Here is a 27,320-nt window from a genome sequence, read left to right on the forward strand (position 1 = left end):
GCATGAATAATACTGTTTGTTGTTTACAAACTGTGAGTGGTATTGCGAACAGAGGTTATGATATGCCATCATGAGGTTAATAACATTAAGAACACTTTCCTGAGATTATGCTTAAACTTTGAGCTTGCTTTGAATTCCCAAATTTAGACAATGCCCTTACCTGTGTCCCCAAAGAACCCTGTTTGTTTTTGATCCCTGAAGAGTCCTGCTGATTCACCTGCTTTAGATGGGCTTGACTCAGCTTTACGGAACAGTCCATTTCCACCAATGGTTTCACCCAAGCCACCATGTCTGATGAGCATGTGGATCACCATCTGTTGCTGTGTGCGGAAGCCCTTTCCACACTCCAAGCACTCTGAGGTTTTCCTGGAATTCTTACGGCTAGAGCGAGAAGTAGGGCGGTACTCAGTGTCACTCAGATTCTCTGGGCTTCGCTCACCTGTCGAGACCTGGCCATTCCTTTCTTCATTGCCGTGGTGATCTGTATTGGAGCCCTGGGTCCCAGCCCCTCTCCGTTTCTTGGTTGGGATACTCGCCATTGAATCAAGTGACTTCTTCCGCTTGTCCTGTCTGAGCAAGACATACTCGCCCTTTTCCCTGTCGTATGCTACATCTGCATCGGCTAACCTCTCTTCCCAACCCAGACTCTTCTCAGATGCCTCCACCATTTTGCCTCTGGTGGCCAGTTGCCAAGACTGGTAGCTACTTATTGGATCAAGCTCTGGGATTCTTTTCCCTAGAGTTACCTCAACGGGGCTCTCTCCATTTCCTGCTGGTTTCAAGTTTAGGCATTCCAAGAAGCTTGTCTTAGTGACAGATGTGAAGTCCTTATCACTGCAAAAAGTATTGTTAGGAGGCCGCTCAACATTTCTGTGGACCTGTTCATGCAACAGCAAGCTCTTGCGGTTGTGGAAGAAGTTACCACACTTGGCACAGAGTTCATACAGACACACTTCGTTCACCAAGTTGGACTCGTCCTGGGCCACCTCATTGACAGTAGCCGGAAGGTAGGTGTCACTCTTTGGTTTTACCTTGGTGTTGTGGGTCTTCATGTGGCTACGAAGAAACCAGGGCTCACGAAAGCGGCGTCCGCAGATCCGACACCCATGATCCAGACTGTTCTGATGCTTTTTCCTGTGAGCTTTCAGAAACCAGGCTTGTGTGAACACCTGGTCACATTGTTCACATGGGAACTCGCCTTTACCATCAGCTTCCTCGCTGATAGAGACATCTTTGGTGATCGATTCCTCCTCGATAGGATGTACCTTCTCAACATGAGCTTGCAGTTGGTCCTCCTGCAAAGTCTCATAAGGGCACAGTTCACATCGGAAGAACTTGTGAAGCTCCTGCATATGCTGTTCAAGCTCTTCCTGACTGGACAATCTTTTCCTGCACAGAGAGCACTGCACTGACTGTTTGCAATTCTCATTAGAGGTTCTTTCCTTCTTCCCACCTTTCTTCCTCATTTTGGTAGACTCCTCACCGTTCACAACCTTGTTGCAGGCCGAGGTACTCTCAGTCGGACTGGAGCAACCACCTTGATCTTCTGGCACCCCTCCTTCCTTTTCCCCTTCCTCGTCCACATCTTCCTCCTCACCACCAGTGCTCTGGCTGAGATTGTCCAGTTTGTGGCTGCGCATGTGGGCTTTTAAGCTACCCTTCTGGGCTGAGCGGTGCTCACAGTGAGGGCACTTGTATGGTTTCTCCCCAGTGTGCTTTCTCATGTGCTGGGACAAGGAGCTGAGGAAAGGAAAACTTCTTCCACAGAGTTCACAAGTGTGACCCCTGCTCTTCTTGCCATCAGGGTTATCTTGGCCACCCTTGGAGAAGGACTCTTCCTCTACAATGTCCGGCCGTTCCACCTCCATCTCAAGGCTTGAATATTCCACTATGCTGCTATCTGTTGTCCAAATTAATAGATCCTATTAAGTCTGTCTCGCCTGTAGTCATTCGGTTTGGGTAAGAGTTCTCTTTGTCAAATGTGTCCTTGTTGGTAATTCTGTCTTGACAGTGTTTCTTTTGTCTGGAATATGTCTGGAGTTTTTTCTCCTATGAATCATCTTACAAGCTGAGGGTTTGCTTCATTCTGGTCACCTGAAAGTAAATAGAAACAGAACAAAGTAGAGAACAAGACTTGCAAATGAGTAAATAAAAGTTATTCATTAATCCATTAGTCCATGGCAATAAACTAGCCGTTATTGGTAAAAGGAAGGCACTATGCATATTTTTTATTTTTTGTAAAAGTCTTGTTACAAATTGCTATTATGAAGCAAGTGCTATACACAAAAGGGGTAGAGATACAAAACTGTTACATGGAAAAAAACTTGGGCCCAGTGTTTGAGACAACCCCCAGCTAACAGAGTCCTTTTATATAATGCCATCTGACAGTCTTTTGTTCAGTCAAAACTTTTCATTTAAGGCAGAATCCATACTGCATAGCTGAATACAGAGGACATAGTACATTGGGTTTTATGTTCTGCACCATTTACAAGTGAGTGGGAGAGGGACAAAGAGATAGAGCGAGAGACTGCTGATGTCCTCATTTAAGAGTCAGAGGAAATGGCACAGCTTTAAGTACTGCATAAACACACTAACTTATCCAACATGCTTTCGGATTATTCTAACAAGACTGTAAACGCAGATACAGTAAATACACTGCTCAATATTAGAACAAGAAGGGTAATAATTGTTGTAAATCCACAAAAACATACACACCCCAGTCCAGAATCAGGATTTCCTGCCATTCTGTTTTCTATCAAATCTAAACATAGCAAACCTTTTTTGCATTCTTCAAAAATGCTTATGCTGACTGAATGTTTATTATAATGTGCAGCCTGTGTGTTAGCATATCTGTTAATCTAGTTTTTGCAATTGGTTAATGTAGTTAAAATACACACACACACTACATCACAGTAGAGACTGGGTCTAAATAGTGTAATAAGAGGTAATATCTCAGTAATATTAGGGTTTTTAGTCAAAAGTCCAGTTACACAAATGTGTTTAATACTCTTAAAAATATATTTTGAATTTAAATGTTACAAATGTATACAGTTTGTTATATTAAAATATGTTCAGACCAAAACAATGGTTTGAATTTTATAATTATTGATTACTCTTTAAAGAAGTGAATTAAATTTAACTAAAATTCTTATAATAGGCAGTTTAGTGGCTGGTTCCCATTGTAACCCCAAAGAGTGTGACAACATGCCCAACTATTAAGGTCAACATGTTCAGAGAGCTGTATCTTTTTTTTTTCTGGGCAATAACTGGGAATATTCCAGTTTTTTTTTTTTTAAGGTATGTGTGACAACTTGCCCCCATCCACTTTATATTTCAGCCCATCTGTGTGGGTTTGTGTGAATCTTTCCCTGAAGGACAACAGTAAGTCTCAGTTAGTCCCCTCTCGTAGTCAGTATGAACAGTGGCTGTCTGCTCACAAGCCTAAATTCATTGTGTGCGTGCGTGCGTGTGTGTGTGTGCTTGTGTCTGCTGAGGCATAAAGAGACTATTCAGTGTTGGGCAAGAGAGGGGCCAGTTGGGATGAACCCTGAGGGCCGGTCCTCTCTCTCTCCCAACAATCAATAATCCATTATATACAAACTACATTTCACCACTGGCCCCACATCCCCCTCACACAAACACATTCTAACGCACAAAAAGCACTCACCTCTCCACAGTTCATCTTTTACGGTAAGTTAACTTGCTGTGCTATAAAATGCCAGGTAAGAAATTTAAAGAGGAGATGTTTAGGAAATTGGAAGTTTTCCTTGAGGTCCCATCATCCATTTATCTCGACTTATATCCAATGCTTACCTACTTATCTAGTTTATTACCTTTGATTATTTGATTTTGTATGTTGGGTAGCGTGTAAACAGTGTAGCCTCTATGACAATGGAATGGATGAGGTGCTTAACCGCATAATAACAGAACTGAACATGCTGAGCCGATAATGAATAGTGTTTTGCTGTTTGGCAAACCAATGAGCTGAGCATTAAATCGCCGTAACTATGACACCAAGAGGTTTGGGAGATGTGTAAGGACACACACTACACAAACACACATACATGCATATACACACGTCAGCAGTGGGGTTATTATTAAAACATGGCTGTTCTCGGAGGGCTTACCTCAGCTCTGCTGACCTACTTATCCCCAGACAGTTCATCTCATCTTGTAGCTCCGTCAATGCAGGATCAGTGCATTTTTCAAATTGAGTTCTGTGTGTGTGTGTGTGTGTGTGTGTGTGTGTGTGTGTGTCAGTACGCATGTGTGCCAGTACGTGTGTGTGCACTCAAATCCTAAACCAAATTGTACATTTTATCCAAATACACAGAGACGGTAACCAAACCACTAACAGGCATCAGTACTGACAAGAGAAGATAGAAGAGCTTGATTGTCTTTTGTACTCAGTGTTATGTGATGGACGGCAGATTTATCACTTGTTTGACTGCAACCAATGCGATTTTTGATGCATATTTGTCCTAAAACAAGCAAAATAAAGCAAGACAAAACTTTGATACAAATTAACTTCAGTTTTTGATTTCCACTTAATGCAAAAATGGTATCTTGTTTTTATTCAAAATCACAATTACCAATGATGAAACTCAATTGTTATCCATCATTTTTGCAAAACTCCATATTGTCTCTATGGCTTTTCTAACAATTTGGTGGATCTCAAATCCCCCCAAACTACAATTGTATTGTGCCTCTCGCACCAAAACTGTCACAATAGCTCATGTCTATACCTCCTCTGAGCTGCGGGGAGTCCAACACGGCCATTGTTGGATGCAGGGGTCCATCCTACGCTAGAGGCCTGTCTGAAGCATGTCTGGTTGGACAAGACAAAAGGAAGTCCCTCCTGGTCCCATTTTGGAGTAGATCCTGCCTGGTACCCTCAACTGCTGATTATGGCTGAAATAAAAGGGGGGCCCTGGCGCAAGTTTATGATTGTGAGCACGATAGCAGGTGCTGAGGCTAACGTTGTCATGCTGAATTACAGAAAATATTCTGCTGTGTTCCAGAGATGTGATTCCCCCAGGTTTGAAACAAGAGGAGCCAAGAAGAAACAGGCTTGGTTGGACATGCTACACGAAATGTCACATCTAGCAAAGTTAAAGTTTGTGTAATGAGTAATATTACAAAAGATGTCATAATACAAAAAAAAAACAAAGAAGAACGGGCACAGACCTTTCTATTCAGCTGAAATGTAAAGCTTAGTGATACAGCTTGCACAGGGTGAAGGGCTCCTTTGTTCTGCAGTGTTTGTGAAATGAACACTACTTAACTGTAGCCTGTCCACGTTACATATGCATAAAACAAGATTTACAACTCAAGATCTTCAAAAATATGCTTCCCCTATAGAGACTTCATCCTTGTCCACTAGTTATGGTCACTGACAGTGGTTATGATTGGGTGTTTGTGATTCTAGTGGTTTCTACAGATGGGATACAGCCACCGTTCATTTGAGATTCCTGAGGAACCTTCCTCTGACACATCTGTGGCTGTTACCCCTGCCTTAGTCTCGTGTAGCCAGACCTTAAGACTGATGGCTGAAGGTCTGGAATCCATGGCAGCTTTTATTGGCAAAGGCCTGCCCATGAGGCCATTTGACCGACATGTCAAACAATCAATCACAGTTTGTTGTGTTCAGCGTCACGTTTCGGGTCGTGGAAATGCTGCCACGATAATAGACCAGTGTGTAAAACTCTCGGACGTATTTGAAAGATTCTATGCTGCCAATTTTGAATATTTCACATACTTTTGAAAATCCAGCGTTTAGTTGATCCTGATAAGGGCTCGTCGTCATATATGTAAACACCACGGCTTTCTTCTTTCGTGAGGGGGTTTGGCGCCAAGGTATCTTTGTTTCCAGGTGGAACATTAAAAAACGCGACACACACGTCTCCAGGAAATCCTATACAATTCAACCAATCTGATGAAGACTTTGAACTCCTGAAATGTTTCCACTTTTGTGTGCCATATGCATCAGACGTTCAGCCAGCAGTCCATGGGCGTGACGTCTGAGGCTGAGACTGCCCCTGCCTCAACTCTTACCTGTCATTCCTTATACACTTTTGCCAGTATATACACTGTACAAAGCAAGCACCTTATAAACAGTTAGTGATTCAGTTGTCTTAAAGGCACAGTTCACTCAAAAATTGTCATTATTTAGTCACCCTAACTCATCACGGTTTCAAATCCTTATGCTCTTTTTCCACTGTGGAGTATACAATGTACACTATGACAGTGTATGGTGACGAGGGGATGGTCAAACTCCAAAAATCTAAATTTAAAGTAATTTTTCGCAGATTTTCAAAGTTCACGTCTAGACTTAGAATATAGCGCATTATTTATACAAACCACTTTTATGGTGCTTTTAAGGTGTTTGTATTTTTGTCATGCTGTTGTAGTGATTACTATAACATTTCTGTTTCTATTCCATTAAAAATATGGCACAATGTTTTTAACAAAAAAAAAAAAAAAAAAATTGGGAGATGTTTTATACATGTACAGTTTATATATAAATTATATATGATCCTTCAGAAATCATTCTGATTTGCTCAAGAAACTGTTTTTATTATTATTAATGTTGAAAACATTTGTGTTGCTTAATATTTTGGCGGAAACCGTGATACATTTTTAATCACGATTCTTTGATGAATAGAAAGTAAAAAAACAACAACATTTGTTTAAAATAGACATCTTTTGTAACATTAAATGTCTTTACTGTCACTTTTAGGGCATTCTTGCTGTTTAAAGTATTTAATATCTTTAAAAAATATATTTAAAAAAATTGCTGACCCCAAACTTTTGAACAATAGTGTAAATGAATCTTACTTTTTACTATTTTACTTTAAATAAAAACAATTAATTTAATGTTACCACATTAAGCATATTCTTTGCTACCTTAAGCAATTCTACAGTATACAGTTAAACAAATATGCTTAATGTAAATGTTATCTATCCTTATTAGTACTGTACTTTTTATTACTGCTGAAGTAAATAAATCATAATTAAATGATCAATGATTGATAAGCAGCCATATGCTTGAGGAATTTCTTCACAAAAGTGAAATCAAATCCTTAAGAGCACATTTAAATCAGGATCCGCTGTTCACACGCCACCGACATGCAAGCAACAACACATGTGCCTGTAAAAACATAAAAACACACAAAGACGGCCAGCTTTCTGTGGAAAGAAACAGCAGCACATACACGGGCCCGTATCTGAGAGAGACAGCCCTGAGCGAGAGCTCCATTCTTTCCCCTCCTCTCTTTTCTCTGGCTGATGAATGGCTATAGCGAATCAACTGTCTGCTCGCTTATTCAACCTGACGGCTAGTCCAGCTCAGCACAAACGCCCCATGCTCTGGACACTACTCCTCTGCTCTGAGCCAGTGTGTGTGGGAGAGAAAGAGAAAAAGTGTGCATATCCTCATGTGAAAGACAGAGCTAAACAAGTCCCTGACACATATGGTTTTTCTAACACGCCCTGGCTTGAATCGTAAACCGTGAGCCAAAATCCTATATGTGTGTGTGCTAGTATGTGTGTGCACTGTGCACATATGTTAATTGTTGCATCCGTGCCAAACAAACATGTTGCATGTCAGTGTGTGTGTGTTTGATAAATCCTAAAATACCACAAGAGGCTGAGCAAGAGGGGCTGTATGCTTTGAAACGGACTACAATGGCACTGCTGATGTCGATCTTACACTACAAACCAACAGTGCAGCACAATGTGTGTGTTACTGACTTGTGATGCTCATCTACTAATAAGATTACACTGCTGCAGTGACTTCTTTACAAAGCAGTAGTTTTGTCCAAGCTCAGTCAGAATTCATAGCTCATAACTGTATAATGGAATGATAATGGCCTCAGACTGGTTGGACATCAGTATTATGAGAGCAGCGTTTCTCCAGTAGAGATTGCAGACATGCGAGACCTCCCAGCGCCGTCGCTACAGTACGCCACTCCCTAAAGCCAGAACATGGTTACACAAGCAATAAAGAGAGGGATTATTTTCCTGCTAGCGTGCTTGATGTCTGAGCAAAGAATCAGGAAATCCTGAATGATGATATAAATTGAAAACTAGGTTCGATACAACAAATGTGACACTTTCTGATTAGCAGCAACCTTAAAATTGTTATTAAATTGTGTTATTAAAAGGTGCAGACCTTTTGGTCAGCAGAATTTTGTAATAATTAAAGCTATTCTTAATCTATATTAATATTTGGCATATTTTTTGTTGTTAAAATATCTAAAAACATCCTTAAAACTATATATAGGGATATACTTTGGCCGGAGCAACTGGTGCAGAGTTTGGGCGAACAGACCAAGGGGGACCCCAACCCCCTTATACTCAAGTCAAATAATCATCAAGTAAGATATTTTAAAATGCAATTCCAAAGATTTTTGTTTTCTTTTAATGAATGTAAGTTAATTCAGATAACCTCACATTTTATTTACTTTTCTTAGTATTTAATGATGTAATAAATTCTTTTTTTTTGCACTTTATTTATTAATTTTTCAAACATGTTTAGACAAAAAATTAAAATTTCCTTTCCCCACCCTGTTCCACAACCCTGAATTAACAGAAAACAGAAACAGTGGAAAAATAACAAATAAATAACCAAACAACCAAATAAATAATTACACAAAATAAAGTGAGTGCTCACTATAAAAAATAGCAAGCTGCATTTCAAGAAATTGTTAATAAATTCTTAATTTCATGAGGATACCATCATGTAAAAAAAAAAAAGAAAAAAGACTCACAGGACAAAAAAAAAAAAAACTTGCTTTTTCAACCCACGAATAATTGTGCCTGGTGTGAATAGCCCCATAGCAATCATCGTTTAAATTCAAAAGTGTCATCGCACCAAATTTTTGTGTTCAGCGTGAAAAGGCCTTTTTACGTGGAGCACCAGTTGAGCACCAGTGTACTAATGTAATTTTATTATTCAGCTTGACCTTTTTTAAACAAAGATACTGATTAAGAATATAATTTATTTTTGTGTATATCAAAGTGACACTTATGAAGTCACTCTATAACATTACAGTGTACATAATTCATGCAGATCTGTCAAAATTGTAAATTGCCATATAAATGTTTTTGGGATAAAAGGAAAGTATTTCTAGAGGTGTCCACAGGTGGGCATATATGTGTGTTTTTTGGGTGCAAGCCAAAGCATGCAAGTGTGGATGTATTTCTTTGTGTGTGTGTGTGTGTGTATGTGTGTGTGTGTGTGATTGCAGTGATAGAGAGATGAGAGAGGGACACCAGCAGTAATGCTTATGTAATATCAGGCCGAGCCTCTGCAGCACTACTGATGGCAGTATGACATAACACCTATGCAGCCACACAGCTCATCAAAGAAACACACACATACACACTCAAACAGACAAAGATCTGGTCTATATGATTTGAATGCAATCTGTTATGACTTGATAGTTTAAAACAACGATACAATCAAGCTTCCAAGTGTCAAAGATACACCACAAATTATGTCTATATGACTTATGAACCATAATCCACATCTTCTGAAGTCACAGAGTGTGGAAGTAACCATCTGAAATTTAGAAGCAGCGATGCCTTATTTGTGGACAAATCATTCTTTTGAATCAGCATCAATGAATCAGTTGATCCAGTCCAAACTGGTCTTAATGATTTGTTCATGAAGCAAACTAATCAGGTTCCAGAGTTAAAATCACTGACTCAATGTGTTTCCCACACAAAACTACTGTATAGCTTTAGAAGGCTTGGAATATAGTGCTTCAGTCACATAACACTGAGATACTATTATAGATTTTATAAATGGTTTAAGTTAGTTTTTATTTTTAAATGTTCTGTTTCAACGTAAGTTTTTGTAAAGATAATAATTTTTATGATTTTGTTTTATAGTATTTATACATTTTTATGTTAGTTATAGTTTTATTTATTTTAGTGCATCAAGTTAAACTAAATGAAAATGAGAAATGATGCTGAAATAAAATAAGCGTTTTTTAAAATAGTTATTTTCTTATTTGTTTTATTTTAAGTAACACGTTTCAAGTTTATTTTATGGGTTTAGTTTTAATTGAGTAAAAACCCTTTAGACATTTTTTTCTTTGGGTAACTGTAGAATTGATTAGAGTGACGGTAAGTGGCTTGCAGATACACTTGTGTGGTTGGCGTGGTCTACAGCTGAACTATAATCTGAAGGCATTAACTTGCTCTCTAAAAAAAGCTCTCTGAACAGGGATTAGATTATCATGGTAAGGCCAGCTCAGACTCTCTTTCTCGCTCTCTTTTTTGTCTCTCACTCCCCTTCTTTTTTGTGCACACTTTCTCAACAAATGAAGGTAAAATGAAAAAAATGTGGTTGCAAATGTGGGTCATTCTTTGAGTTCATCTCAAAGCTCTGTAAACCATTTCAATGTTTCATCTTTACGTCTAGCATATGTTATGGCACAGAGCAGCCTAAACCTCTTCATTGGGTTTATAGCCGGAGGGTGAGCGATTGTTGACTATAGGGGCTTTGGTAGCCCCCTGGGGCAACTCGGGGTTAAGTGCCTGGCTTTGGGTTGCCAGATCTGCACCAGATGAGCTGCTCGTAGATTTGACCCAAATTTGGCAGAGTTCTAATAAAAATGCAGTGAACAGCAAAAATAATTTTCTTAAAGGGATATATTTTTTTTATTTACTCATGTAACTGTCAAAAAACGGTTGAAAGCGTCCAAGCTATAACATAACAACATTTGACCAATTCTTATGTTATATGCACTTTCAAACAGCACAGCTCATCCCTCCACTGCCTGTATGCTTTATTGACCTTGATGGCAGCCCAAGTGGGACACTCTTCCCCAGAACCGTCTGGTCTCCGTAAGTATATCTGCGTCCTTGGCGAGAGACGTGATCACGGTCGCTCAGTTAGAGGGCAGCCAGATGTCTCTCATGGCCTTCAAAGTATTGTCTCTCCAGCTGTTTATTTATTAATGTTGAGTTCACACTGCGATAAACAGTATTTGCAGGGTGAGAGTTATTATACCAGAACCATGAGAAGTGGCAAGTATTTAAAGATTAATGTAAATACATTTTTAAATTTTCTGAAGAAAAGAGTTAGTGCTTGCCTGTGCAGGCGAAAAGCCACTGTACAGTTTTGTTGGTACTTGCTTACTCATCCAAATCAAAGGAACCCTCACCGAAGTCTATGGTATTCTGCTATCTAGATATAATGCTGGTTACTCTTTCTATATGGTCAAAATTGTACGAGTGCTTAGAAAAGTATTAGAACATGGTTTGAGGTTTTATTCAGTCTGTAGCTGAAATAGAGTTGGAGGTTTGTTAAAAATAGAGCAATAGAGTGATGTTTACATTAGCAAAGGGAATTCCTGGAGCAGATCTTGAATTTTTTTCATTTTCAGGGACTGGATTTCAAAAATAAGTGCATTAAATCTTAAACCCCTGTAGCATGATGCCCAACAGATTATTCAAAAGCCATTTTTAAGCATTCAGGGTGTGATCTTACTGTCTCTCTCTCTCTCACACACACATACACACACACAAAATGTTATGCTTATTTTTGATGTTTATCAAAAAGTAGTAATATTTAAAATATATATATTTTTCCATACTAAGTACAGTTCAAATCTATTAAAATATTTACTGACAGGTAACTCGAGACTTACTGATATAGAAAGTATAATTAAACTTTTTTTTGGCGTACTACTTGTGCACAATGCACATTTCTAAACATTAAGTCTAAAATGTGTTTTAATGTCACTTTTGATAAGGATTGTATATGATCTTTGAATGATATCGGTCTTTAAATGCAAAATATCACAACCCGAAATATACTTGCAATAGTTCCACTTTAGCACAATCATATATACTAAGTGTATCTTTAATTGGAGTTCAGCACTACTTTCGCACAATTAAAGTGCATTAAATTAGTTTTTCCAATTAAGCAGACTATAAGTATACCAGTTTAGTATACTAAAAGTACAGTTGCAGTGTATTTTATGAAGTACATACATATGAAAACGTATTTGTAGTATACTTGGCATGAAATAAATTTATTTCAAATACATTTAAGTATATTTATTTTCCACTAAGATTGTTTGGAAGTAAATATTTTTTTATTATTAATTACAGTATTGATGTTATGCATCAGGGGCTTAATACATTAAAGAATATGAATCTAAGCTTTAAGGTCATCGTCTCAGTCTCTGAACAAGCTCAAGTTTCTTAAAACGTCTGGTTTCTCTCACTCTGGTTAGTTCAGAGAAGGACAGGTAATCTAACACCATGAAAGCCATCTCGATCGCTCTCTTTCCCTCCCTCTTTTCTGTTCTTCTTTTGCGTGTTCCTGTTCTGGTAAGAGAAGATCTGTCTCTTTTTAATGAAACTCCCCCGTCACACCCATCTCCCATCTGGTATGTGTGTGTGAGGTGGTGGGAGGAGAAGGCTGGTGTGTGTGTGTGTGTATGTGTGTGTATATAAGTAACCAGAGAGTATAAGAACATGTGTATGTATGTGAGGTGTCATTACAACAGGAAGCCTCTGCTCTGATGAGAGGTCTCACTTCCTGTTTATAGAGCAACCACTGGAGCGCAACAATAGCTGGAATTTTGATGGATCGGCAGAGAGGACGCCCAGCTCACACCCTCCAGAGAAAAGATTTAGTTTTTCACTCTTGCTGACAAGAATACAACACAATCTGTGAGAAATCAGCAGCAATACATTCAGTGTTACTGATCAGCTGTAAATGAATAGGCAAGTACCTCTGTAGCCTGGTTTTATTAAACAGTGCCTAAAGCAGTTTTACAAGCGGTTTTATAAACTCACTGACGGGATACAATCATAAGTTAAATTTTTAATGTTACTGTATCATATTTGAACCCTAAAATTAAACTTAAATATTATATTTAATACAATTTACAACATTTACAATTTAAGTTATAATAAAATAATTAGACGTATAATTTATATTTTAAGTGTGTGTGTGTATATATATATACATATATATATATACACACACACACACAGTCAAACGATTAATCGCATACAAAATAAAGGTTTTTGTTTGCATAATGTGTTTTGTGTATATTATGTATATATAAATACACACATACAGTATATATTTTAAAAATATTTACATGTATTAACATGTCTAAATTTATATTCATATAAATTATATTATAAAAAATATTTAATATATAAACATTATTCTGAAATATATACATGCATGTGTGTGTATTTATATTTACATAATAAATATACACAGTACACATACATATGTTATGTAAAAAAAACCTTCCAAAAAATGTTTCCTATTTTTTGTTTGTTTATGTATTTATTCTTGTGGAGTAAAACATCATCTGGACATTTCGTACAATTTTCGTGAGATTCCCCCATTGGCTTATTTTGGTCATTTGCTACAGCTTAACTTTAACAATAGCCTACCAAGTTATTGTGTAAAGGGCTTTTTTGGCTCATGTCTGATCAAAATGGTGTTGAGCGTTCCCCTCACTGAGGAATATGTCACATCGGGCTCTCTGGGATTTGAGGTCAGTCCAGCTGGACGTCTGGTGCCAAAATGAGGTGGATTACACCCTTTAATCCCAGTCACCCCAAAGGAAGAGAACTAAAGCTGCCAGCGTCCGTCTTCAGACCGCAGACTTCATTCATCTGATCTTTCTGAACCTCTTTAAACAGACTTGGTGAAGTGTGAGAGAACAGTGCTACTATCACTTGTCACAATACTAAAAAACAGATGTAGAAGAGTTTTGCCCTTGGGACCAGCAGCACTGACTTGCAAGATGAATTATATATTTACACTGTATCATGTGACGAGGGTTAAGACTTAGAAGGCTTGTCAAGGAATTATGTATATAATACTTCTGTCAATTCTTTAAAATTTACGAAATGGGCAAGTTTGTTCACACTTTACAGTAAGGTTGTATACACTAACATCAGTTAATGCTCTAGGTTTCAAGAAACAACAATGTTAATTTAGAAATACTACTTAGTTAATGAATTAAATGAAATTATAAACTTTAATGTTAAAAATGCATTAGTATATGTAGAATTCTGTTAATCGTAAGTCCATTAAACTTCATGAAGCAAGGTGTTTTGATTCAACTTTATATGACACAACATTGATTTCAGGTACAACACTTTGCAATAGCTGTACTCATGAGAGAGTTCTGTTTTGTATGCACTTGCAAAAATTCACTAGAAACTCAGACTTCAAGAACTTACTTGAGTAATCTGAACAGAAGGGATGCAGTGTATTGGATATGAGAGGTTTGGCACTGAATGCTAGCTTTATTTTTCTCAATAAGCGAATTCCCTTGAGCTTGAGCTATTAATAATCTCTGAGCTCTTTCTCAGAGGAACAGCTGTTGGGGAAGGTGAAATTTGCTAATATTTCCAACCTAGGCTCATTGGAAAAACGTGCCTCTATTTACATAACTCCAAAAATGTACTTCTACATACAATTCACTGCAGTTTTCAGGTGAAATGAAGACTAGTGGCACTGAAACACCATTGGCTTTTCATTCTTGTTCAGATAGATTATCAATTAATAAAGACTTTTTTTGTGTGTTTCTTTGCACAGTACTGTTATGACTTCAAAACACTTTTAGTACATGATTTGTAAACTAACAAATTTAATGTTTCCATCACAATACCAGCTCCACACGTATGGCTTTTCTGACATAGTAAACTTGCTCTGGAGATCACCAGGTACAACACTGCATTTGGGTGCAAATCCTGTGAAACCTGAGTATTGATAAATAAAAATAAAAACCTTATAGACACAAGATATAATGGCGTGGTTGTCTCAGAATATGTTTTTTTTTTTTTTGTCTCATGTTAGCTTTTGTTACCACTATCAGTTAGGTTTAGGGTAGGCTTTAGTGTACATTATTTTCAAACGTAATAGAGCATGAACCCTTTAGCACCATTTTTTGGAAATTTTATTTTCTAATTGCTGTAATATGTAGAACAACCAGTGGGTCACATTCATAATGATCAGTTTCGGATAAAACTGAAAACACTTTTAGCACCACTCACTGGACATTCCACCTTGAATGTTTTGCAAGATGTGCAAGAAACAATGTAATATCATTCATACAACTCATTGGCCACCTATATTGCCAAGACATAATACTTGTCCTTCCCATTCATACAATCGTAATCATTTCAAAATAATATATACATACCTATATACTTTAAAGCTAATGACTAGTCTACATCTAATATTTAACTGCGTTAAATACAAAGTACACCAAAGATATAGCATACTGTGCTTTTCTACATGTTGTTTTACAGACAAACCTGACTCTGAATAATTTACAGCAGCAAGGCCTTGACATCCACAGGATCCAATTAGTTGAAATCCACATGCAATCAGTCCGCAGGAAAAAAGCACAACAGGGACATCTCCAGAGAGACGAGAGACTATTAGCAAGTTTCTAAAATACAGAGGGGTGCACTGTGTAAAGAGAAGAGCAAATGAACCACTGCTTTGACAGAACATGGACTCCTTGAAATCAGATCAGTGAACAAAGAATGTGATACTCGTATACAAATACATCAGTTACTCAAACAAACCTCTGATAAGGTTCTACTGACTTAGTAACAGCTGTGCTTTAAATAGCAACAGCTATTAGATATAGTGCATGATGGTGCAGTTTAATGTTTGGTGTAGTACTGTATAGCATATGATCCGGTAGGACATTTGCTTGCGGTCTTGTAAAATGTAATTTTTAAGTAATCAGTTTAAATGCCCCCAAAAATAAATAAAAGCGTCTGATGGTGAAATGCAAAACCCAGACGAGCTGAATGTTTGTCTTTGCTAAAGTTTAAACTTTCCATAAATCAAGTGAAGAACTGCACAGCTTGTTAATGTTTTCCTTCAAACCAAAGACTGTAACTACAACTGACTTTCTTCTGCTGAAAACAAAAGATCATTTGAAGAATGTTTCAACTGTTTTTATGCAGACAATGAAAGTCGATAGGGTCCAATGTTGTTTTATGGATAAAAAATAACAGCTAAAAATTTGTGTGTTCAAGTTTAGATGAACAAGTGTGAGTAACTTTTGTCAGAACTTTCATTTTTGTGTGAATTATCACTTTAAGAATAAACTATTTAAAAAAATAATAATAATTGAATATCATTGATCACTAATCTAAACATTGTGTATAGTTGTGCTTGTTACGGCCCTGTCACTAATAATGACGCATATGAGAGTAAACAACTAAAACAAAACTATCAAGTCAAGTTTACATAGCAGAACCTGTCCTAGATGTTTTAAAAAATGAATCCAAGCCAGAAACACAATATAAACTTTGTATGTGAAACTGTGATTAAAATTCCCTGTACCTTTATCAATAAGATTGGGTTTGCATTACAAGCTCAAGAGAAAAAGAGCCGTTTCAGTTCAGTCTAAGGGTGGAGTTGTTTGTGTGGTTTCCAGCCAATGGCAACAATGGCTTGTTTCTATAATCTCAAATGGAACATTTGTTAGACATTGTGTGATTATGCACTACTGAATAAAGTATCATAAAAGGCTTGGGTCTGGTTCTTATAGTAGTATAATCAGGTTTGGTCTAGTGTGGCACTGATATGGATGATGTCCTGTGCTTTGGAGAAGTATTATGTTCTAATTGTATAACATGATCTGGTTTAACCAGGTTTGGTTTGGTATGGTCTAGTCTAATTTGGCCTTTCATGGTATCATATGATCATTCTTTCAGCATTACTATAGCCTGGAAAGGTCAGATCTTAGTTTAATATGGTTGGTTATGCTGCAATGAGGTAAAGCCACAAAACGGGGCAGTTCACACAAAAAGAAGAATTATACTAAATAAGTTTACAGTTATTAAGAGGTTTTAAAAAAATACAGCAAAAACTGTCTTATTGTGAAATGGAGTCATGGAGACTGGAGCCATCAAAGTCTTAAAACACAAAAAAGCACCATAAAATCACACCGAGAAGGATTTTCAGTTAATACGACAATGTATATAGTTTATGAATTTCTTTTATGTTGCTTTTTTGTCATTTTGGAGCTTTACAGCTGCAGTCCCCATTTACTTTCATTACATGGGGATAAACAGTGATCAAATATGATTTTTGAGAAATCTATTCCTTTAAAAAGGACAAAGGCAGTGGAAATGGTTCAGAAAAACTTTGCTAACTATATGCTGGACGTGATGGCAGTGAGGTCATGGTCAAACACAGGGATGTGTGCAGTATACGGTACCAACCTGTTCCTGTTGGAACGTTGGACAGGAAGATACACACTGCCATCACTTGTTGTGCTCTCTAGTGCCAAAGCTGTGCCCTGCTCAGCTCTCTCGGTCTCTCTCTCTGCCCGCTGCTGCCAGCTCACCCATGTGCCAAGCCCTCCACTAGACACATGACAAATTCTGGACACAATCATTCCAAGACAGTTTTTATGCTCAAAACATACCACGAGCAATTTACAGTAATGACATCACCAGCCTGTTTTTCCACTATACTAGCTGATGCTGATTAGTCAGCATTACTAATTTAAAAGATAAGGGATCTGCCATTATTTGAATAACTTCTAGTCAAGATAGATAGTTTTTGTTTGCGTACATATAAAGCAACGCACAGGCATATTAGGACATCTATTCTCAACTAAACACTCTGGAAAAACAAGTACAGTAAGTTTATTGTTTACTTACTATACCAGTTGAGGCGTAATGCCTCAAAACAGAATTACTTTAATAAAATATGAAGCAGAATGACATTTGTAATCATACACAAACAAGCACACAAACATACAAATAAATTAAATGATGCATTTTATAATTTATAATTACATTAGGCCTATTTATAATTTATCAATAAAATAAAACGTATTAATTTAATTTCCATATTGTTTATACTACATACATAAATTGTACACGTCAATATAATTAATTAAAGTACTCCTTTGATTGCATGTTATATTCAAATATCAAACCAAGCAGCAAACAAATGACTGAGAATTAACTTTTAACTTAACCAATTAAACAATCTGAACATTTCCAAATAATTATTTAATGAAACGTTCAGCTTGAAAAGTGCTTTCTTAAATAATGGAACTTGGTTTAATATTGGTTTATATATAATGCAATGGCATTCCTACATTTTAAATTATTGGTTTAAGTGTCCAAAGACTTCCTGGAGCAACTGTATGCAACTTAGTCTGTATTTACTATAAAACACAGCCCATTTACTGCCTAATCAAAAACAAACAAAAAGCACAAATAGGTATATAATCAAATAAATATCAACCAATTTAAGATGACATCTGTTCACTCTTAAACTGGACGTCTTAACTCAGCAAATTAAACTCCGCATGCGGAGTCTCTCCTCCCCCTCAGCTGCACTTAATCCCAGTGATTAAATCATTTTTCTTCAGCCCTAATTTTGCCTGTTACAGGGCTCTGATGGAGGATGGGCGTGCTCTTTATTGATTGGTGGGTTGAGCAGATTACCCTAATAGCAGGATTACCTCCCACATGTTGACCACGCGTGTTGGAGCTGCTGGGCCGTGGTGCCAGCTCCCTATCAGATGGCCAGGGGAGCAATGAAGACATAACACACCACTCAATGAGAGCATGTGTCTGCTCGTCTGTCTAGAGGGTGCGCATTAACAAGTATTTGGCAACTCATTAAGTTCTTTTATTTGCAAACTCATTAGTCATCTCAGCTATGTTGTCAGTTAAGATGTAGTCAAACTTGCCGTAATTATCACGTTTAGCTGCCTTAGCACAACTTGAACATGACAGGTTCTATGACATCTGGTGTAAATTTCATTTTAAATCTAATGCTAGTATGTTAGCAGGCGCAACACTAACATGTAATGTAACATATAAATGTGCTTCATATGTAACTTGTTTGTTGTTCAAATGAAGAATATGATTTATTATAAGTGAATCAAACTGACAACGTATAAGCCAATAATAAAAGTAAATTAATGTAGAAACAGCGTCTTAAAGGGACAGTTCACCCAAAAATGAAAATGTATTCAACGTTATGCCATTCCAAGCCTGTGTGACAAAGGAAACGTCCAACCAAAATTCACAATTCTGTCATCATTTACTCACTCTCATGTCAATCCAAACATTCATGCAGTTCTTTCTTCTGTGAAACATAAAAGACTGCGTTTTGAAGAGTGTTGGTAACCAAATAATTTCGGGCCCCATTGACTTATTTGACATGTTTTTGTCCATACTATGGAAATCAATGTGTCCCAAAACTACCTGATTATCATCATTTTTCAAAATACATTCTTTTGCGCTCCACAAACGAAACAAAGCCATACAGGTTTGGAACATCATGATGAAGAGTAACTGATGACCGAATTTTTATTTTTGAGTGGACTATCACTTTAAATAAGTTATTTATTGAAGAATATCCAAGCTGCTCTTTTCCATACAATGAAAGAGAATGGTGACCATCATTCTCATGAACTGTTTTTAGTGAAAATTGACTTAAATTTCAGTTTTCCCATCACTCAAAGCTAACATGGTTTTAGAATATAGTGCACAAGTCATGTGTCTACTTTTACAATGCTTTTCTAGTACTTTTTTGTCTTTTTGGGAGCTTGACAACCTCAGTCTCTATTTACTTTCATTGTGGAAAAGAGAAGCCCAGACATTCTGCCAATTTTCTACACAAAAAAGACATGGATTTTAAATGACATGAAGGTAAGTAACAGACGTTAATTTTTTGTGTAGATTATCCCTTTAAGGGAACAACTGCACATTTTCATTTTACTCGCTCTTCATAATTCAAACCAAAGGTGGATTAAGACCACAATGGAGAGAATTCAGGAAATTTATGGATATTTCTTTTCAGAAGTATTGCTCCCGAGGATAAATGGCAATTGACTTTGTCTCTCAAATTGAACTCTGTGTGTATATCCTTGAAGCCATTTTCCTTATTATGATTCTATTAGACTGAATGTACAACCATCAGCTGTTTATCAAACAGACAGTTATTCAAATTAATCCACAACAGGTTCAGTTGATGACATATTCATGACCAAATCCTCCAGCTCTCTCTCGCTCATCTACTTCTGTATGTGTATGTTTGATTTAATGAGCAATGAGAGGTAATGATGCAGCAATGACACATTTAACAGCTTTGTGACATGCTATAATACACATTACGCATACTGTAGCAATAAAGTCAACTCATAAAATCTATTTACCCTACTATGAATGTTTTAATAATCAACAGAACGTATCATAAAACATTACTGCACACACACTTCACCAAAAGGATCTTACATTTGCGATGCCCGTTATTACGTCTTTTGAATCCAAATGACACTAATGGGTAAGCAGCCTCAAATTGCTTCAGTATAACAATGGCATTAAAATATTACAGTTGCAAATGTAAGCTTTTTTCATGTGTCCAGATGGGGGAACTAGAAGCTTATTCAGGCCATGGAAAAAGAATTCCAATAATCTACTGCTGATCCTTCACAATGCTACCCTTGTGCCTTTTGTTTTAGCCTCCCCACTGCCTGTACTCATAGCCACTGATAATGTTAATGGACCCTTCCTCCAGCCAGTGGATCTTGAGCTATTAGGGGTTGCAAGAGGACACACTGAAAATGCTTATAAGGCATACAGTAGTTGAATGTTAAGGGGACGAACAGGGTCAACTACGCAAGGTCAACACAAGTTCAAGCCATAAACCTCAAACACAGTGAAAATAGTCATAGAATTAAGACCAGATACTTGTGCAGTGTTATTTTATCTTTTGGATATATTTGAAAAGATGCATAAAAAAACATTCTGTGTATTGTAGGTAGACACTCTTGAAAATATTGGTTCCAAAAGGGGGGTTCTGAAGCAATGCAATAGAAGAACTTTTTTTTATTTTAAGTAAACCTAAGAATGTTTTCATTTTGTGCAAAGCAAATATTCCATGCATTCTTAAAAATATAGTTTCCAAAAGTTTGCATCATAGAAGTACTGCCATAGAAGTGTTAATGTGAAAAACATTTACAAATTTTAATAATTAAATCATTTTCCATTATGTTAAAGGTTCTTCATGGAACAATGCCAATAAAAAGCCTTTTTTTAGGAGTGTAGCAAATGCAGGTATTTTTAAATAAACAGCTTGGGTTCCAATTCAACCATCACTCTTTTAAACTTCTTTAAATTTTTAAAAGGCTCTTTATTCCATTCTCATTCACAGAAAAGTCTTGAAATCCAAAAATCCCACATCTTTCGACATTTAAACGGTTGAACCTAAGCCCCCTGGCCCTTTTCAGATGAACAAAGAACAAAACAAGCACAGAACATCTTATCACTTTTCCTTACATCTCAGAACAGTCACGGCTGGGATTTCATAGGTTGCTTAGGTCTCTTCACAACTCAAACAAGCAGTACAACACCCACTCACTCATTCCCGAATGAACGTGTTGGAGTTTGTTTGATTTGCACTGTCAAAAGGTGTGTAGTGCATGAACCGAAGCCGTGTAAACAACTTGCTTCATTGAGGCTGAGCACAGTAACCAGATGCACATAAAAGGGAAGTTACTTTAGCAAAAGGCCCATGCAAATATCTCCCACCAGTGCTGCAAGGTAAGGTTTTTTGTCTTTCGGGACAGAACACAAGAATAACTGTAGTGTTCAGTGTCTTTTTTTTTTTTTTTTAAACCCATGGCAGCCTCTTGACAACCAATAACTTAGTAAACACAGTAAAGTATGCAGTTGGGACTTTGAGAAGTTAATTATTTTCACATAACAACACTAACTTTTTTAGAAAAGACATGCAGTTTGTTCCTTTAGAGTTAAACTACATGTGCATGTAGTAGGCCTCCTTCAGTCATTGTCGACCATGGAAGATGTGCCCAGTCGTGTCGACGCCTCTGGAGCAGCACCGGCTGTGGCTAATAAGACACAGTAGATGCATGCATGTTTAATACATTTTTCAAATCAAACACCATTTTAGGTCCCCTGACAAAACAACTTCACAAATACTCCACTTCTATCTACATGAAACCTACTACAACAACTGCAACATAAACCAGAAATGCCAAAAAAGCAAAACACTCCTACACCCAAAAGAAAGCACAAAAGTAACCCGTTCATTTTAGTCAGAAACGGACCCCTCATCACAAAGCAAGGGGTATTAACTAGTGTGCTGACGCCATCCCAGCAGCAGCCCCCCAACAGCCCTTATGCCAGCAAATTCACCTAATAACACAACAAGAGAGCCCTGCATATGCCTGTTGTGTCATTTACCACAAAACCTCCCTCGGCTTATTTGACTGGTACATGAACTTTCAGCTTCACATGAGCAGATGTTCCTTGGCACCATGACAGTTGTGATAATGATAATGCACACACATATCACACAACACTAAAACCAGTTTAACAGTTTTTATCCAAGCTAATGAGCACAATAACCTTCCTTATATGTGAATAAGCATGCAAATTTAACACAGTAGGAGCTAGTAGCAATAAAACACTTTAATAGTTGCTTCAAGATTATAACCAGTTTCTGAATTTTAGATGTTTGTAGAAACTGGACATAGTCGTTTACTTATCAAAGTTTATTACAGAATCAAATACTGTATAATCAATCAAAACATACTATAATTAGTATACACAATACTTAGTTTGATTATGTTTTAGCTGTAAAATGCCTTACCATATGTTTTTATTAATCAAGTGTCCTCATGTGGAAGATCAGTCATGCACATTCTTTAGGAAGCACGAACATCCTCAGCTGCTTTTCAAATGCTTCATTCACATATTCCTTATCTCCGGATAGTTAAGATCCCAATTCAACAGGACCGTTATCCAAAAAGTCCCTATAAATCGCAGTCCGTCGTCCTCTAAAGGCTTTGAGCCTTGATAATGGTAAGCTAAATGCGAACTGACAAGCATCCGACCAGCTTTCAGGGAGAGGGGAGGAAAAAAAACTGAACAAAACAAAAAAAAGTAAAGCACCAAAGCCCCGCCCTAGACTGTAATAGGTCTCAAAATAACACTGGGTTTAGATTTAAGACAATTCATTCCGGAGCCATTGATCGGTATTGTGTATTGTAACCTACTAAAAAAAAAAAAAAAAAAAAAAAAAAAAAACTGAAAAATGTCTAATAATATATAATGTTTAAAGTAATCATGTCGAAAAAGAAAAATCAATAGGATGATGGAAGATAGCTGATAACCTAATTTAATGCTAATTGCATGGCATGTTTTTTCCATCTAAAATAATTGGTTTTCAGTGATGGATCGTGTGTTGCACTGCATCAACAAGTTTTTTTTTCAATTTACAGCTGCTTCCCTGAGCCTGGATGAGTTTTGGGTTTATAGTTACGATCGGAACAAAAATTCATTTGTAGGCTACACGATATCAAATGCATGACGTGGCTATTGTTAAATTAACAAGAATAAAGAATGAACAAAATATTGCTGGTCGTTGTTTGTCGATTGTAGATCTAAATGTTAAGAACACATTCAAGTAAATAGCCTAAATTTGCTAAAAGTTATGTTAAAACATACACGACACCTCTGCATGCCAGCTCAAAAGCTTTACATTTCTGAATTCCCACAAATAGAGTTGGAAAACGAGAAACGGTTCTTAAGAATAGATGCCATTTAACTAATACCTAACCAAATGATTTTCACGACATTGGGTTCTTGGACGTGTATTCTCGGAGCACAGCTGATTGTGTTAAGTGTTGTTTATACCAACATTGCTACTGAATGTACATCGCGAAACAAACAGCAGCCAGCATAGTCCGAATCCCGAATGAATGATTCTCTTATGAACCGGTTCTTTATAATGAATCAAAAACATACTGTATAAAGCAACCACTGTAGCTCGAATGTCGAGCGAACGACTCTTTAATGAGCCGGTTCTTTATAGCGAGAAAGAAAAAAAAAAGAAAAAAACAGGTAAAACAATAAAAAATAAAACTCCCAGCATAACAGGTGTAGTACGATTTCCAAACAAATGACTCTTACGAGCCGGTTCTTTTTAGTGATTCAAAAGCACTTTAATCTGTCTCGTTATACCAAAACCACAAACACTTGCTGGGGTAGCCTAATCATCGTAGGCTATTTTATATAGGCATAGGCTAAATAAATTAAACAATCAATTGTTACCCCAGTTTTGTTTGTTTTATATTTTATGTAAGACAGAGTGGATTTCCACCTCTTATAAAGCAGCCTATGTGAAAACTCATTAAAAGTATATGTAAAAACACCCTTTGCCAGAAATGTGTTAACACTATTTCTGATTTGTAATAGACTAGGCCTACGTTATGTAGGAATCTGAAATGATTTCCTCGATCTCATCAGCGACAGAGTGCAGCAGCCTACAACAAGAAATTCTTGTTTCCAAATATTTCTTCCTCAAAAGTTAGGCTAGCTACTCGTTAATGGAATTATGCGATGGTCGGGAGCAATTGGAATCAATAAATTCCTTCCGATTTCCATCTCTATACAGATGGTTCAATGGTTAAAGCTCTTCAGAAGAGAAACTTCCTAAAAATAGCGCATGGACAAACAGAATGGGTTATGGCAGAGGTTATGTGTGAGTGCGACACGACAGGTTTTATGTAGCTACTGCTATCTACAATAAAGAAAACCATCATTGAGGGCGCGACTGTCGTTTAAAGTGAGTTGCCAATAGATTGATCTCTAATCTTAATCTAATCTCAATTAGACCAGCGCTGAAACAATGCCTATTCACATCACGACAGCAAACCCGAGCGAAATCTCCCCCGTCCAATCTCCCTTCAAAGTAGCGAACTATTATTAACACAAAAGATTAAGCGACCCTACTGTTTATGATCGATTCTTTCTCAGAATTCGATTCGAAACTTACCTCGGTACATAAAAATGACGTAATGAAGTTGTGGAGCAACGGCACAAATGCAAGGTGACACTCCGCGAGGATGACAAACTGAGTGGCATCCGCAGTTTCCAAACGACTTCAGCGTTGAAATCGCAAATCAAAGCGATCAGATCGCCTAGGGTTGTAGATCGAGGAAACAATGCGATGACATCGAGCGACGCTGATCCAGATCGAGACGGATCTACAGCGAAGTGCCCCGTGTGTTTGGTGCGACACCTGGAGCGGCAATGGTTCCTCCCTCTTTCATTGACTATTGTTTGTTCAGCATAAAGTTGGGTGATGCAGAAGTCTGGTGCTGAGAGCGTTTGTAATGCTACAATCTGTCTACTGGCATATAACCTGATAATGTATATGATGATTGCCAGTTAAGGAGTATAATTAAATGATCTGAGAAGAGATAAAACATATTCTGTATATGGGTCAAGGACGAAATGCTCATTTTTTATTTTCTCTAATTAAAAATTATTTTCTTTATTTTCTCTCTAAACTAAAAAAGTTTTTTTTTTTTTTTTTTTTTTTTTTTTTTTTTTTTAAATCTAATTGATTAAAAGCCTAATCAATATGATTTATCATTAGCCTGTTTCTGAACCTATTTTGTTTTGGAGTATGAATTGGCAAATCAAAGTGTCTCGACCAACATGCTGGAAGCCATTTTTTTTGGCATGTGACCTCTTTAGACCATCATGTGTCAAGATTAGTTTTTTTTTTTTTTTTTTTTCAACCTTTTAACAAAGAAGCACATTTTGTGCAGGTCAAGTTGAGTTATAATGATGATTCAGTCGTGTTCAACTGTGTAGTCAAGGTGCAAAGAAAAAAAATAATTACTTGACAATTCCATGTTTTGTTTGTTTGTTTGTTTTTTGTAGAAAATGCTCTAAAAATGCCCCTTTTATGAAACTGACATAAATACATCACATTTCTAATAACTTGTGGTTTAAATGGGTTTATAATAACAACAAAAAAAAAAAAAAAAAGAAAAAAAAAAAAGATTGAAAAAAAAAAAAAAAACAAAAAATAAATGGGTTTATAATAACAGATATTATTTGTCCTTGACACATTTATCTTCAAATTTAAAACTGCATTATTGGCACATGATGTATATACATGCATGCTATTCAAGATTTCATATAGGAGTAGCATTTAATGATATTTATTTTAATTATATATATGTGTGTGTGTGTGTGTTAATCATGATTAATCGCATCCAAAATAAAAGTTTTTGTGTACATAATATATGCGTGTGTACTGTGTATATTTATTATGTATATATAAATACACACATGCATGTATATATTTAAGAAAAATGTTATATTTATATATTAAATATATTTAGATATAAAAAAATTATGAATATATATATATATATACCTTTAAATACATGTAAATATTTTCTAAATATATGTGTAATATATAAATATATATGTAATGTGTGTGTCTTTATATATACATAATAAATATACACAGTACACACACATATGTTCACAAAAACATTTATTTTGGATGTGATTAATTGTTGCCCAGCACTAGTAAATATATATATATATATATATATATATATATATCTATATATATATATATATATATATATATATCACATCTTTACTTTAATAAACTGATTTAATTGTTCTTTTCATCAAGCAGCTGCTTTAAATGCTTTTTCTATTCACCACACTTGCCCTTTTAAAAACAGTGCAATCTAAAGTCAGTAGTCAAACATAATCACCATTGTATAATTTCAGTCCTTCGTTATATAACTTTAAGGCCTGTCATGCAGAAGTGGATAATGCAGTAGCTGTTTGGCTGGAGCTGTTGCAGGACACCTATGTGAAAAGTGGTCATTAGCGGCTCTCACCAGAGGCTGTGACAGCTGTCGCTTGTGGCTGCCACTGGGCCCCAGTGCCTCCCCCTCGTCCCCTGCTCACAATGCTCCAGTATGAACAGTAGGTCTGAAAAGACATGCAACCTGACCCCCTCATCTCCACTTACCCATCTCATATTTAATCCCAGACTCACCCTGTCATTAACCACCAGCCACACTACCTCTGGCCCACAGCTTTGATCATTAATCAACGCATTCGCACAATTATTGAATGGCACAGCTGCCAGCCTAATAATGCTTGTTTTTAAACTTTTCTCTAATATTTTCTATAATAATTTGTATACATCTTTAATCCTTTCTAATCATCTGATGAGTATGCTTGTGTAACCCCTCTCTCCCGGGTCCTCACCACCACATCTCATTCTTGTTCCGAGTGGGTCTCAAACCCGGGTCTCCAGCATGGGAGGTGGATGCACTAACAAGGAGGCTAAAAAATGCAGCCACTAGCACTCCTCTTGAGATTAGTGCAGTGAGGTTTACCTGTACAACACCTACCGCTGGCCTCCGTTACACTTACCCCCTAAACCTCACTCCCACCTGGGTCACGGCACC

General features: G+C 36.8%; 1 protein-coding gene across 9 annotated transcripts in view; it reads right to left on the reverse strand.

Moving 5' to 3' along the window:
• The window catches only part of LOC109112330 (zinc finger protein 516-like), a 38,898-nt gene extending 13,713 nt beyond the window's left edge, over positions 1–25,185 (reverse strand). For 2 of the 9 annotated variants that reach the window (XM_042745695.1, XM_042745701.1), the window contains exons 1-2: positions 24,860–25,183; positions 161–2,094 (exon numbers count right to left, since the gene is read on the reverse strand). In XM_042745695.1, the coding sequence (XP_042601629.1) occupies positions 161–1,868 (1,708 nt within the window). In that variant the 5' untranslated portion in view covers positions 1,869–2,094; positions 24,860–25,183. Of the gene's footprint in view, positions 1–160; positions 2,095–17,250; positions 17,413–21,773; positions 21,909–22,672; positions 23,090–24,859 lie in introns of those variants that run through there. The other 7 variants (XM_042745703.1, XM_042745700.1, XM_042745697.1 and 4 more) reach the window with 6 other exon arrangements.
• Between the last annotated feature and the right edge of the window lie 2,135 nt (positions 25,186–27,320).

The sequence above is a fragment of the Cyprinus carpio genome, chromosome B19 (assembly GCF_018340385.1).
Source record: "Cyprinus carpio isolate SPL01 chromosome B19, ASM1834038v1, whole genome shotgun sequence".
In the NCBI taxonomy this organism is placed as follows: Eukaryota; Metazoa; Chordata; class Actinopteri; order Cypriniformes; family Cyprinidae; genus Cyprinus; species Cyprinus carpio.